This window comes from Passer montanus, unplaced genomic scaffold, assembly GCF_014805655.1.
Source record: "Passer montanus isolate IOZ18808 unplaced genomic scaffold, ASM1480565v1 scaffold350, whole genome shotgun sequence".
Lineage (NCBI taxonomy): Eukaryota > Metazoa > Chordata > Aves > Passeriformes > Passeridae > Passer > Passer montanus.
The window spans coordinates 1-12,056 of record NW_024368264.1 but is presented as its reverse complement, the minus strand read 5'-3'; the positions used below and the strand labels follow the sequence as shown (position 1 = coordinate 12,056).

The window sequence follows — 12,056 nt, the reverse complement described above, 5'->3', positions numbered from 1 at the left end:
GACGTGATGTCAGCTGGCATGATGGGTGTGATGTCATCTCCCAGGGTGACCACAGGAGGTGACAGCAGCAGGTGGCTATAGATGGTCTCGGTCATCTTTGCATGTCAGGATGGGTGTGATGTCACCTCCCAGGGTGACCACAGGAGGTGACACCAGCAGGTGGCCGTAGATGGTCTCGGTCATCCTTGCACGTCAGGATGGACGTGGTGTCACCTGGCATGACCAGATGGGTGTGGTGTCCCCTGGCACATCAAGATTGGGGTGGTGTCACCTGGCACATCAAGATGGGCGTGGTGTCACTTGGTACATCAAGATGGGCTTAGTGTCACCTGATATGTCGAGATGGGCGTGGTGTCACTTGGTCAAGATGGGTGTGGTGTCACCTGGCATGACCAGATGGGTGTGGTGTCACCTGGCATGCTGAGATGAGCATGGTGTCACTTGGCACATCAAGAGGGGCATAGTGTCACCTGGCATGTCAGGATGGGTGTGATCACCTGGTGCATTGAGATGAGCATGGTGTCACCTGGCACATCAAGATGGGCATGGTGTCACCTGGTGCATTGAGATGGGTGTGGTGTCTCCTTGGTTTATATGGGTGTGGTGTCACCTGGCATGTTGAGATGGGCATGGTGTCACCTGGCATGTCGAGATGGGCATGGTGTCACTTTGTTCTCTCTCTCTGGGATGGGTTTGAGCCCTCTCCAGTTGAGGAGGAGAATTCTTTGCTCAGGAGAGGGCGGAGTGGGTGGAAGGGATCAGCTCGGGTGGTAAGGGATGGTTTGGGAGATCCAACCTGTTGGGAAGGATGAAAGTTTGACAAGAAACTTTCACAGATCTGCATGCTTGGCAGAAAGCTCTCAAAATGCAGAACCTGAGAACGAAATAGAGGTGGAACAAGTTTTGATATAGAAGAACAGATGTGTAAATTGACAGTTGCTGAGCCAGTCTTGCTGTACAACTATGAAAGCAAAGGTTAAGTCAATTTGGAAAGAGATTTTGTGACTTAGAGCAAAGGATAAGCTGACTGCAAACAAAAAAATGTTTTTTCCAAGCAGAAAGATACCACTGGCAAACAAACATGCCGATGTGGCAAGTAGAAAAAAGGTCTAAGAATTTTCCACTGCAAGAAAGCTGAAACACAATTTTAAGCTTAAACTGTAACATTCTAACTCATGTGATTGGATAGTATTGACCACAATATAGTAATGATAGGTCATAGGTAATACTAAAGGTATTGATTGGATGATTATGTATTAAGATGCTCAGCAAAGAAAAATATACAATGCAATGTAACCAAAACTAAAGGGTTTTCAGGCTTGTCAGCAGCTGGAGCTGACAGCTGTGGCTGTGGCTCCATCACCCACTGCTGGAAATCCAGGCTCTTTCTTGCTCCAAGGGTCAGGGTGAATAAAACTCAGGAGATGTTGTTTTTGAAGTCTCACTCTGAGGTTTATCATCCTTATGTATTACAAACTCACAAGATGTGAGCTCCCCCTTAAACGCCAGCTAAAATGGTGTCTGTTCAAGGCTATTTAAGTCCTAAACAGTTAACATAATAAACAATAAACAGTTGATATCTATATTGTTTATGCTTCTAACCAATTATGATCACCCAAAACCCGCAATGCGGATTGTCACCACACAGAGACCAGGAAAGTGGTGCCAACCATGACTGCCAAGACATTCCCTTTTCCCTCTCCACCCCCTTCCCACCTGTCCCTTCCACCCCCTCAGGTTTCCTGCCCACCTTCGGCCCCGCCTGGGTGAACATGTACGGCTCCACGCGGAATTACACCCTCATGGATGAGCACCAGGAGCTCAACGAGGGCCTGGGCGAGGGCGTCTCCTTCCGCGCCCGGCTCCTGCTGGGCCTGGCCGTGGAGATCCTGGACACCACCAATCCCGAGATCAACAGCTCCACTGAGGTGCAGGTGGAGCAGGCCACGGCGGTGGCTGACGTAAGTCCCCCGTGACGTAGGAGCGTGCCCCCTAATGACAGAGTGGCAAAACTATCTTTTGTCCCCCAAGAAAGGAAAGAAGCCCAGAAGTTTCTCTCAACGATTAGGTGAAAAGCCACCTCATAGGACCTCAGGGACTTCACCAAAAACTTGAGGACAGCTAATTGGATAGAAGCCAAAAAAGTCCCGCCTGGCCCATCAGGTAGAAAAGAGGAGAACAAAAGAGCTAAAGTGCTTTTGTGAGGTGTTTTTTACCAGGAGCAGACCTCTGCACCTGGCTTAAGTTTTTCTGTTTCTTGTTTTGCCTTTTATTAAACCTTTTTTGTTTCTAACACTGCAGCAGAAGTCATCCTGCTAATTTTATGCCCCTAAAGTAATAGCTGAGCTATCCTTGGGTGTATTATATTTCTTTTGAGGCCTTATGAGACCTGGCCCAAGAAAAAGAAACATAGTACCGTGACGCCTCAGGTGTCCCCATGACCCCACAGCATCCAGGGGGCAGTTTGGGGTCTCGGGAATATTGGATTGTTACCTTTGGTCTCATAAGTTGTGGATTGTCCTGGATCAGGAATGGTGTGGCCAGCAGGGGCAGGGAGGTTGTTCTGCCCCTGTCCCTGGCATGGTCACACCTCGAGTGCTGTGCTCATCTCTGGCCCCTCAGTTTGGGAAGGATGTTGAGGACTTGGGGAATGTCCAGAGGAGACAACGAGGCTGGAGAGGGGCTGGGAACACAAACCCTGTGAGGAACCACTGAGGGAGCTGGGGGTGCTCAGCCTGGAGAAAAGGAGACTCAGGGGTGCCCTCATCACTCTGCACAGCTCCTGAAAGGTGGCTGTGCTCAGCTGGGGCTGGGCTCTTTCTCCAGGCACTGACAGAACCAGAGCACACAGCCTCAAGCTGCACCAGGGAAATTCAGGCTGGATATCAGGAAAAAGGTTTTTCCAGCAAGGTGATGAAGTTCTGGAATGCTCTGCCCGGGGAGGTGGTGCAGTCCCCATCCCTGGGGGTGTTTAACAAAGCCTGGATGTGGCACTGGGGGCCAGGATTGAGTTGAGGTGTTGGGGCTGGATTGGACTCAATGATCTTGGAGGTCTCTTCCAACCTGGTAATTCTGTGAATTCTGTGAACTCTGTGATTTCAAGTGTTGTCCCAGCTGTTCTGCATCTCAGAGAACAATGGAAGTATTGGGTTTTAGGATCATTCCAGTTCTCACTTCCATTAGAAGCACTGGGAATGTCAGAGTGACATTGTCACTGGCACAGCGTTCCCAGAGGAGGTGTGCTGATCCACCCCTGGAAGTGTCAGTTTCAACAAGGCTTGAAGCACCCTGGGATAGAGCAAGGTGACCCTGCCCATGAAACTGGATGATCTTCAAGGTCCCTTCCCACCCAAACCATTCCATGATTTCTATAATCTCCTGAACAAAGGGATGTTTCTACATGAAGGAAATACACACGGGTAGTGACTCATTCCCTAATTCCAGTTATCCCACTCTTATCCTGATGAGTTTCAATCAGAAATCAAGAATCTAATTTATTTCCCAGCCAGGGGGAATGAAACCACCTGGAAACAGAACCATCCCAATTCCACAGGAACATCCAGACACCTGGATTTGTCTGGTTTGATCAGTTCAGGGAACTCAGGCTTGTATTCCTGAATATCCCTGAACACAGCTCAAGCTTATCTTTAATTAAAAGATATTAAAATTAAATCTTTAATTAAACACTCTCTACAACAAGCCAGGACATGGGAGACAAAACCCTCCCGGTCCCTTTGGAAAAGGCATCCCGAGGGATGGACCTGTCTCTCCCTCTGGCCCCAACCTCAGCTCTGGGATCTCTTTTTTCCTGCAGAACTGCAGCGGGAAGATGGAGGAATTCTTCCTCTTTGGAGCCTTCCTGGAGGCCACCATGATCGACAGGAAGATTGGGGACAAACCCATTAACTTTGAGGTCACCATAGGTTGGTTGTTTTTTCTGGGGGAGTGTGATGGTGGTGAAAATCAGAATCCAGAGCTGGGGGTGGGGTTTATTCCCGAGTTTCCATTCCAGCTCCTGCTAGAGCGGGCTTGGGGAGCAGGGAATGGCTCCTCCATGGGCATGAGGGATGTGGGATCCCATTTTGTGCTTGCTGGGCTGTGGCCAGTGGAGCTGATCCCTCTCTCCCATCCTGGTTTCATGCTCTGGAGATGCCAGGGAATTCCCAGGGGATCGAGAGGGGACAGGAGCAGGGCAAAAACACCTCTGCCTAATTTCCACCTCCTGGATGTGATTCCAGGAAGTCAAACTCCAACGTTCCCTGTGATTCTAGCAGAGAAAACTTCTGCCAACCCAAATTCAATCCCAGAGCTGGGAGTTATAACCCTGTGAATTGATTCAATTTCTTTTTTTTTTTTCCTTCTTCTCCTCGAGGTAACTATGGCAACCAGGTAGATGGCTCCAGCAAACCCCTCCTGAGGAGGAAGAAAGAGGGAGGGGATGGGGACGAGGAGGAGTCGGAGCTGCTCCAGAATTCCAGTGACGATGAAGGTGGCGAGGATGGAGAGCTGGTTTCTGTTTCTTCATCCCAGCCCATGAAGCCCCTGATCACTGACAGGTCAGTGTGTCCACCTGGGCATGGACAGGTCAGTGTGTTTCCCTGGGCACTGGCCAATGTGTCCACCTGGATTTATGTGGTCAGTGTGTCCACCTGGACACTGGTCAGTGTGTTCTCCTCAATTTATGTGGTCAGTGTGACCCCTGGGCTTGGACAGGTCAGTGTGTCCACCTGGGCACTGGGTCAGTGTGTCCTTTTGGTGACAGACTGGTCAGTGTTTCCACCCAGGCACTGGTCAGTGTGTCCACCTGGATTTGTGTGGTCACTGTATCCACCTGGGCACTGGGTCAGTGTGTCCACTTGGGCACAGACATGGCACAAATTCCCTGGGATCTGTGTGGTCAGTGTGTCCACCTGGTCTCAGACTGGTCAGCGTGGCCCCCAGGCATGGACAGGTCAGTGTGTCCATGTGGGCACTCGTCACTCTGTCCACCTGGGTATGGACAGGTCAGTGTGTCCACCTGGGCACTGGGTCAGTGTGTCCCTGGGCACTCGTCACTCTGTGTGTGTCCACCCAGACACTGGGTCAGTGTGTCCACCTGGATTTGTGTGGTCACTGTATCCACCTGGGCACTGGGTCAGTGTGTCCACTTGGGCACAGACATGGCACACATTCCCTGGGATCTGTGTGGTCAGTGTGTCCATGTGGTCTCAGACTGGTCAGCGTGGCCCCCAGGCATGGACAGGTCAGTGTGTCCACCTGGGCACTCGTCACTCTGTCCACCTGGGTATGGACAGGTCAGTGTGTCCCCATGGATTTGTGTGGTCACTGTGTCCACCTGGGCACCAGTCAGTGTGTCCACCTGGATTTGTGTGGCCAGTGAGTCCACCTGGATTTGTGTGGTCACTGTATCCACCTCGGCACTGTGTCAGTGTGTCCATTTGGTCACAGACTGGTCAGTGTGTCCACCCAGGCACTGGGTCAGTGTGTCCACCTGGGAACTGGTCAGTGTGTCCAGCTGGACACTGGTCAGTGTGTCCACCTGGATTTGTGTGGTCACTGTGTCCACCTGGATTTTTATGGTCACTGTATCCACCTGGGCACCGGGTCAGTGTGTCCATTTGGTCACAGACTGGTCAGTGTGTCCACCCAGGCACTGGGTCAGTGTGTCCACCTGGGAACTGGTCAGTGTGTCCACTTGGGCACTGGTCAGTGTGTCCACCTGGATTTGTGTGGCCACTATGTCCACCCGGGCACTGCTCAGTGTGTCCATCTGAATTTGCATGGTCAGTGTGTCCACCTGGGCACAGAGAGGTCAGCATGTCCACCTTGTGTGGCACCTGGGGACCGCCCTGGTTTGGGGACATGGATCAGTGGTGGCCTGGGCAGTGTTGAGATCCCAGAAGGAAAAACTGCTGGAAAAATCTGCAAATGTACCAGGCAGGAAATTGGGATAAAAATGCTCAAATCCTCTGCCTGGTGAGATGTGCCCAGGGAGATCTGGATTTGCATTCCAAGACAGATAATGGAATTTAAGACTATGAGATTCACTTAAAGTGGATTTTTATCAAGTTTCAGCAGTAGATTGGTGCTAATTGAATTCACTGATTAAATCAATTGGGAAAATAATATCCAGTGAAGACAGGTGTCTCCCTGGAATTTTCTTCCTGTTTACATCAATATCCAGCAAAGATAAATCCCCTGGAATTCCCTCCTTTGTTCCTCACCTCTTTCTCCAACTGAATCCCAAGGGGAGATGAGAAATTCCAATGTTTTGGTCCTCTCCCACCCTGTTTATCCAAAAATCTCCATCCTCTGGCAGCTGGGGAACTCAACTGCGGGGTTCTGCTGACATCTCCTGGTGGGAATACCCAGGAAGGGCTGGAGCTCGATTCGAATCCTGGTGATCCTAGGAGCAGCAGGATTCCCTTTCCAGGAGCAGCAGGATTCCCTTTCCAAGAGCAGCAGGATTCCCTTTCCAGGTGCAGCAGAGCAGGGTTCCCCTTTCCAGGTGTAGCAGGATTTTCCTTTCCAGGTTCAGCAGCATTCCCTTTCCAGGTGCTGGATCCTGGCTCACAGCCAACACTCCAAAAGTGGATCACCCTTCCTTTGGTTGTTCCAAGGACAGCTTGGGCAGGGCGTGGAGCTACTGGGAGGTTCCAGAATCCCAGAATTTTTAGGTGGAAAGGGATCTTAAAGATCCTCCAGTTCTGAACTCGACACATCCCACTGTCCCATTATTACCCGGCCCGGTAATAATTAGCATAGACTCCATGATTACAGATTAATCTTTATTAAGAGACTCATTGCTTTTATAGACAGTTACAATACAGCTGGACCTGATTGGTCCTTTAATTAAAACACAATCACCATTGGCTAATTAAGGAACCATCTTTTGGTAAACAAATCTCCATGGTGCCGGGGTCGGCTGTTACTTGTCTCTGCCCCAGCATGGGAAAAGCTGGTTCTGGGCAGGAGCACATTCCTCATGTTCACAACACCAGGTGCAGCAGGTTAAGATAAGAATTGTTTCTCATTCTTTGATCTTCTCACAGACTTTTCCCAGAACAATGCCCGGGAAAGTTGTCTGTTTCTCTGTTGCTCTCAGTGACCAGAGAGCTGCTGCCACATCCCAGATTGCTCCAAACCCTGTCCAACCCGGCCTTGGACACTCCCAGGATGGATGGGGCAGCCCCTGGGCACTGCACCCATCCATCCTGGCTTCGGGAATGGCCTTGGGTAAAACGGAGCCTCCATTCCATTAATCTTTATTAAGAAACTCATTGTTTTTATAGACAGTTACAATAGATCTAGGTGATCCCAGGTGATTCCCAGTCCAAAGCTGGACCTGATTGGTCCTTGAATTTAAACACCATCACCATTGGCTAATTAATAAACCACCTCTTGGTAAACAAATCTCCATGACACATTCCACATGTTAACAAACACCAGGTGCAGCAAGTGAAGATAAGAATTGTTTCTCATTTTTTTCTCTGATCTCCTCACAGCCTTTCCTCATGTTTCCTCACAGAATAATGCCTGGGTAAGTTGTCTGCTTCTCTCTGTGGCCAGAGAGCTGCTGCCACATCCCAGATTGCTCCAAACCCCGTCCAACCCGGCCTTGGACACTCCCAGGATGGATGGGGCAGCCCCTGGGCACTGCACCCATCCATCCTGGCTTTGGGAATGGCCTTGGGTAAAACGGAGCCTCCATTCCATCAATCTTTATTAAGAAAGTCATTGTTTTTATAGACAGTTACAATACGCCCAGGTGATCCCAGGTGATTCTCAGTCCAAAGCTGGACCTGATTGGTCCTTCAATTTAACACCATCACCATTGGCTAATTAATAAATCACCTTTTGGTAAACAAATCTCCATAGCACATTCCACATGTTCACAACACCAGGTGCAGCAGGTTAAAATAAAAATTGTTTCTCATTCTTTTCTCTGATCTCCTCACAGCCTTGCTTCATGTTTCCTCACAGAACAATGCCTGGGAAAGTTGTCTGCTTCTCTCTGTGACCACATCCCAGACTGCTCCAAACCCTGTCCAACCCGGACTTGGACACTTGCAGGATGGATGAAGCAGCCCCTGGGCACTGCACCCATCCATCCTGGCTTTGGGAATGGCCTCGGGAAAAACGGAGCTTTTTCTCTCCAGAATGCCCTCACAGCCTTTCCTCATGTTTCCTCACAGAATAATGCCTGGGTAAGTTGTCTGCTTCTCTCTGTGGCCAGAGAGCTGCTGCCACATCCCAGATTGCTCCAAACCCCGTCCAACCCAGCCTTGGACACTCCTAGGATGGATGGGGCAGCCCCTGGCACTGCACCCATCCATCCTGGCTTTGGGAATGGCCTCGGGTAAAACGGAGCCTCCATTCCATTAATCTTTATTAAGAAACTCATTGCTTTTATAGACAGTTACGATATACCCAGGTGATCCCAGGTGATTCCTAGTCCAAAGCTGGACCTGATTGGTCTTTCAATTTAAACACCATCACCATTGGCTAATTAATAAACCACCTTTTGGTAAACAAATCTCCATAGCACATTCCACATGTTCACAAACACCCGGTACAGCAAGTTAAAATGGGAATTGTTTCTCATTCTTTTCTCAGATCTGCTCACAGCCTTGCTTCATGTTTCCTCACAGAACAATGCCTGGGAAAGTTTTCTGCTTCTTTCTGTGGCCACATCCCAGATTGCTCCAAACCCTGTCCAACCCGGCCTTGGACACTCCCAGGATGGATGGGGCAGCCCCTGGGCACTGCACCCATCCATCCTGGCTTTGGGAATGGCCTTGGGAAAAACGGAGCTTTTTCTCTCCAGAATGCATCTGTGGCTGCCTCCCTCCCACTCCTGAGTCCCCGTATCCCCCTTCCCACCATGGCATTGCCTCCCAGGAGAGGGGTGGGATGGGGGCTGCTCCAGGGCCAGGATTGTCACCCTCAGGGAGCGCCTCTCCTGCCTCCTCTTGCAGGAATTACTTCCACCTGCCCTACCTGGAGAAGAAGCCCTGCATCTACATCCGGAGCTGGTGGCAGGACCAGCGGCGCCGGCTCTACAACGCCAACATCATGGACAAGATCGCGGACAAGCTGGTCAGGGGTGGACAGGGATGGACAGGGAGGGGTGGAGGGATGGGGGGACACAGCTGGGACATGGGGCTGGCACCAGGCACAGCCACAGCCAGGCTCCCTGAAAAGCAGGGACGCACTGGGTGCCAGGGTTGAGTTGAGGTGTTTGGGCTGTGTTGGACTTGATGATCTTAAAGGTCTCTTCCAACTTGGTGGTTCTGGGAATGTTGGGAATTCCCAGGGAGGTGATGGAGTCACCATCCCTGGGTGTGTTTACCAAAGCCTGGATGTGGCACTGGGGGCCAGGGCTGAGTTGAGGTGTTTGGGCTGGGTTGAACTCGATGGTCTTGGAGGTCTCTTTCAACACGGTCTTTCTGGGAATTCCGTGAATTCTGGGTGACACCTGGTGGCACCTGATGACACCGACTGTCCCTTCCCGGCTCCGAGTCTACAGTGTGAACTGGCCTCTCATCCACAGTTTTGTTGGAGATCAGCAGGAATTCCAGCATTTTCCAGGGATTTGGCCAGGCTGGCAGGGTGGAAAGGGAACCTTGGGAAGGATTCCCATGGGAATCACCTTTTCCCGCAGGCGCTTCCTGACCTTGGCTGACAAGGACCAGCACCACTCGTCCCGCACCAGGCTGGACCGGGAGAGGCTCAAATCCTGCATGCGGGAGCTGGTGAGCGGGATCCGATCCCTAAAGGGGCTCCAGGAGAGCTGGAGAGGGACTGGGGACAAGGCCTGGAGGGACAGGACACAGGGAATGGCTCCCACCGCCAGAGGGATATTGGGAACAGAATGCTTCCACGACGTTTTTCCAGTTTAGGACTGGCTCAGAGGGGGTTCTTGTCCCTCCCTGGAGCTGCAGCTGTTCCACATAAAGCAAAATGGAGGTTGTAAGAGGAAAACAAATTGTTCTTCTTTACCTTTTTCTTCCTTCTTCTTCATGAGTTTGAGTGGTATTTTGTAATTAAACAGAAAAGTCGCATTACAGATTTTGAGTGATCAGTTGTTAGATTAAAAGAGAAAATAATTTAGGTATAATTTCTTAATTAAATAGTTTGACCTTAAAAGACCTTATAACAAAAAATAGTTAAGCATTTTACACCTTACTAATAAAAAACTACAGAACTCACTGCTGTGAAGCTATAATATTAATAAAAACAAAAGACACCTAAATCTAAACAAATTATCATCTCAAATACCTTCAATCCCAATCACAAGACTACATTTTCTTCATGCCAAAAATTGGAAAAAGCCAATTTTTTATTCTCATAACTCATTTTTTATACAGTTTTACAGACCTTGTGTGTGACTCCATTTGGTTAGGAAATTTCTTGCCAATTACTTTACTGGTTAGTAAAAGGCATTTTACTTGTTTTACTTGTTTATTAACAATTCTTAAATTGTTTACAAATTTTCTTCACTGATTCTCATGGGATAGATTTAATGTCTATGCAGGTGCCAGTTGTTTTTCACCCAGGAATAGATTGTTATGTTGACGAACTGCTCACACCAGGATTGTTTCCACATGGGAACTTGCAAAGCGCTGGCTTGACAAGGCTAGATCTAAAGCAAGCCTGATTTTATGAGGCCTTTCTTCTGTAATTTTCCTATTTTACTTCATCAATAAATCCCAGTTTCTTTCCTGATGGGCTTAGCTCTGAACAGCTTTTTTGGAGTGGGAATCTCCAAACAATTCTAGTGCTTCCAGTGTGACCATTCTTCTATAATTTTTCTATTTTACTGCATCAATAAATCCCAGTTTCTTTCCTGATGGGCTTATCCCAGTTTCTTTCCTGATGGACTTATCTTTGAGCATCTTTTTGGGTGTGGGAATCTCCAAACAATTCCAGTGCCCCCAGTGTGGCCTTTCTTTTATAATTTTTCTATTTTGCTGCATCAATAAATCCCAGTTTCTTTCCTGATGGGCTTATCCCAGTTTCTTTCCTGATGGACTTATCTTTGAGCATCTTTTTGGGTGTGGGAATCTCCAAACAATTCCAGTGCCCCCAGTGTGGCCTTTCTTTTATAATTTTTCTATTTTGCTGCATCAATAAATCCCAGTTTCTTTCCTGATGGGCTTATCTTTGAGCAGCTTTTTTGGAGTGGGAATCTCCAAACAATTCCAGTGGCCCCTGGAATCCACCTTCCATGGAATCTGTTGGATTTGCCTCCAGCAGCTCTCCAGCCCCACCGGTGCCTCAGTGGTCAGATGGGCCTGCTCTTCCTCTGGAAATGCAGGGCAGGAGAAAGCTGCTCCTGTGGGAATGCAGGGGGCAAAGGCTGCTGTGCTGTTCCAGGCTCAGATTGTATCCAGGTAGGAATGCTTGGATCCTCCCCTGGGCGGAGCATCTCCCAATGGGATGGTGGAATTTTATCAGTGACACTCACTGGCCCATGAACAGAAGATAATTAATAATTAATGGCCCATGAACAGCAGAGATCTCCTGGAGGGAGGATTGGTTATGGAAGAGATAAAGAAAACTGCCCAATGAACAGAGGATAACTGCCCCACCTCTGGCAGATGGAAAATAGAACATACACCCCCAGCCACATCCTGCATTTCCAACCTAGGGCACTTAGGAAAAGGAAACCACGGTGGGAAGAGGACAATGCCTGACCCAGAGCAGTGTCATGATCCCAAAGGATCCTTGGATTTAAGGAACAGCAGCACAATGCCCCAGAGAGCTTGGGCGCTGCAGGAGGGGTCTGTCTGCCCATATTCCCGATATCCATGTGAACTCATCCATTCCTTGTTCTCAGCTCCCCGGGAAGAGGGGCTTCGGCCCTGCTGGCTGGACAGTCCAGGCCAAGATGGAGATCTACCTGTGGCTGGGCCTCAACAAGCAGCGCAAGGACTTCCTCAGTGGCCTCCCCTGTGGGTTTGAGGAGAAGAAAACCCCCCGAGGCCAAAACCTGCCCTCCTTCCCACCCATCAGCCTCCTGTACACCAGTAAGGAGTTCCCATGGGATGGGG

The 12,056-nt window shown here is 49.5% G+C and overlaps 1 protein-coding gene across 1 annotated transcript; it reads left to right on the top strand.

Annotated features, from left to right (window-relative positions):
* Window positions 1-169: 169 nt before the first annotated feature.
* LOC120505718 (otoferlin-like) lies at window positions 170-12,032 on the top strand (the record flags this gene model as incomplete). Its single annotated transcript, XM_039716528.1, has 8 exons — window positions 170-191; window positions 1,738-1,961; window positions 3,815-3,923; window positions 4,373-4,556; window positions 8,979-9,106; window positions 9,554-9,557; window positions 9,665-9,755; window positions 11,843-12,032. Coding segments are annotated over exons 1-8 (952 nt in total), but the record flags the coding sequence as incomplete, so codon positions are not given.
* Window positions 12,033-12,056: the final 24 nt, after the last annotated feature.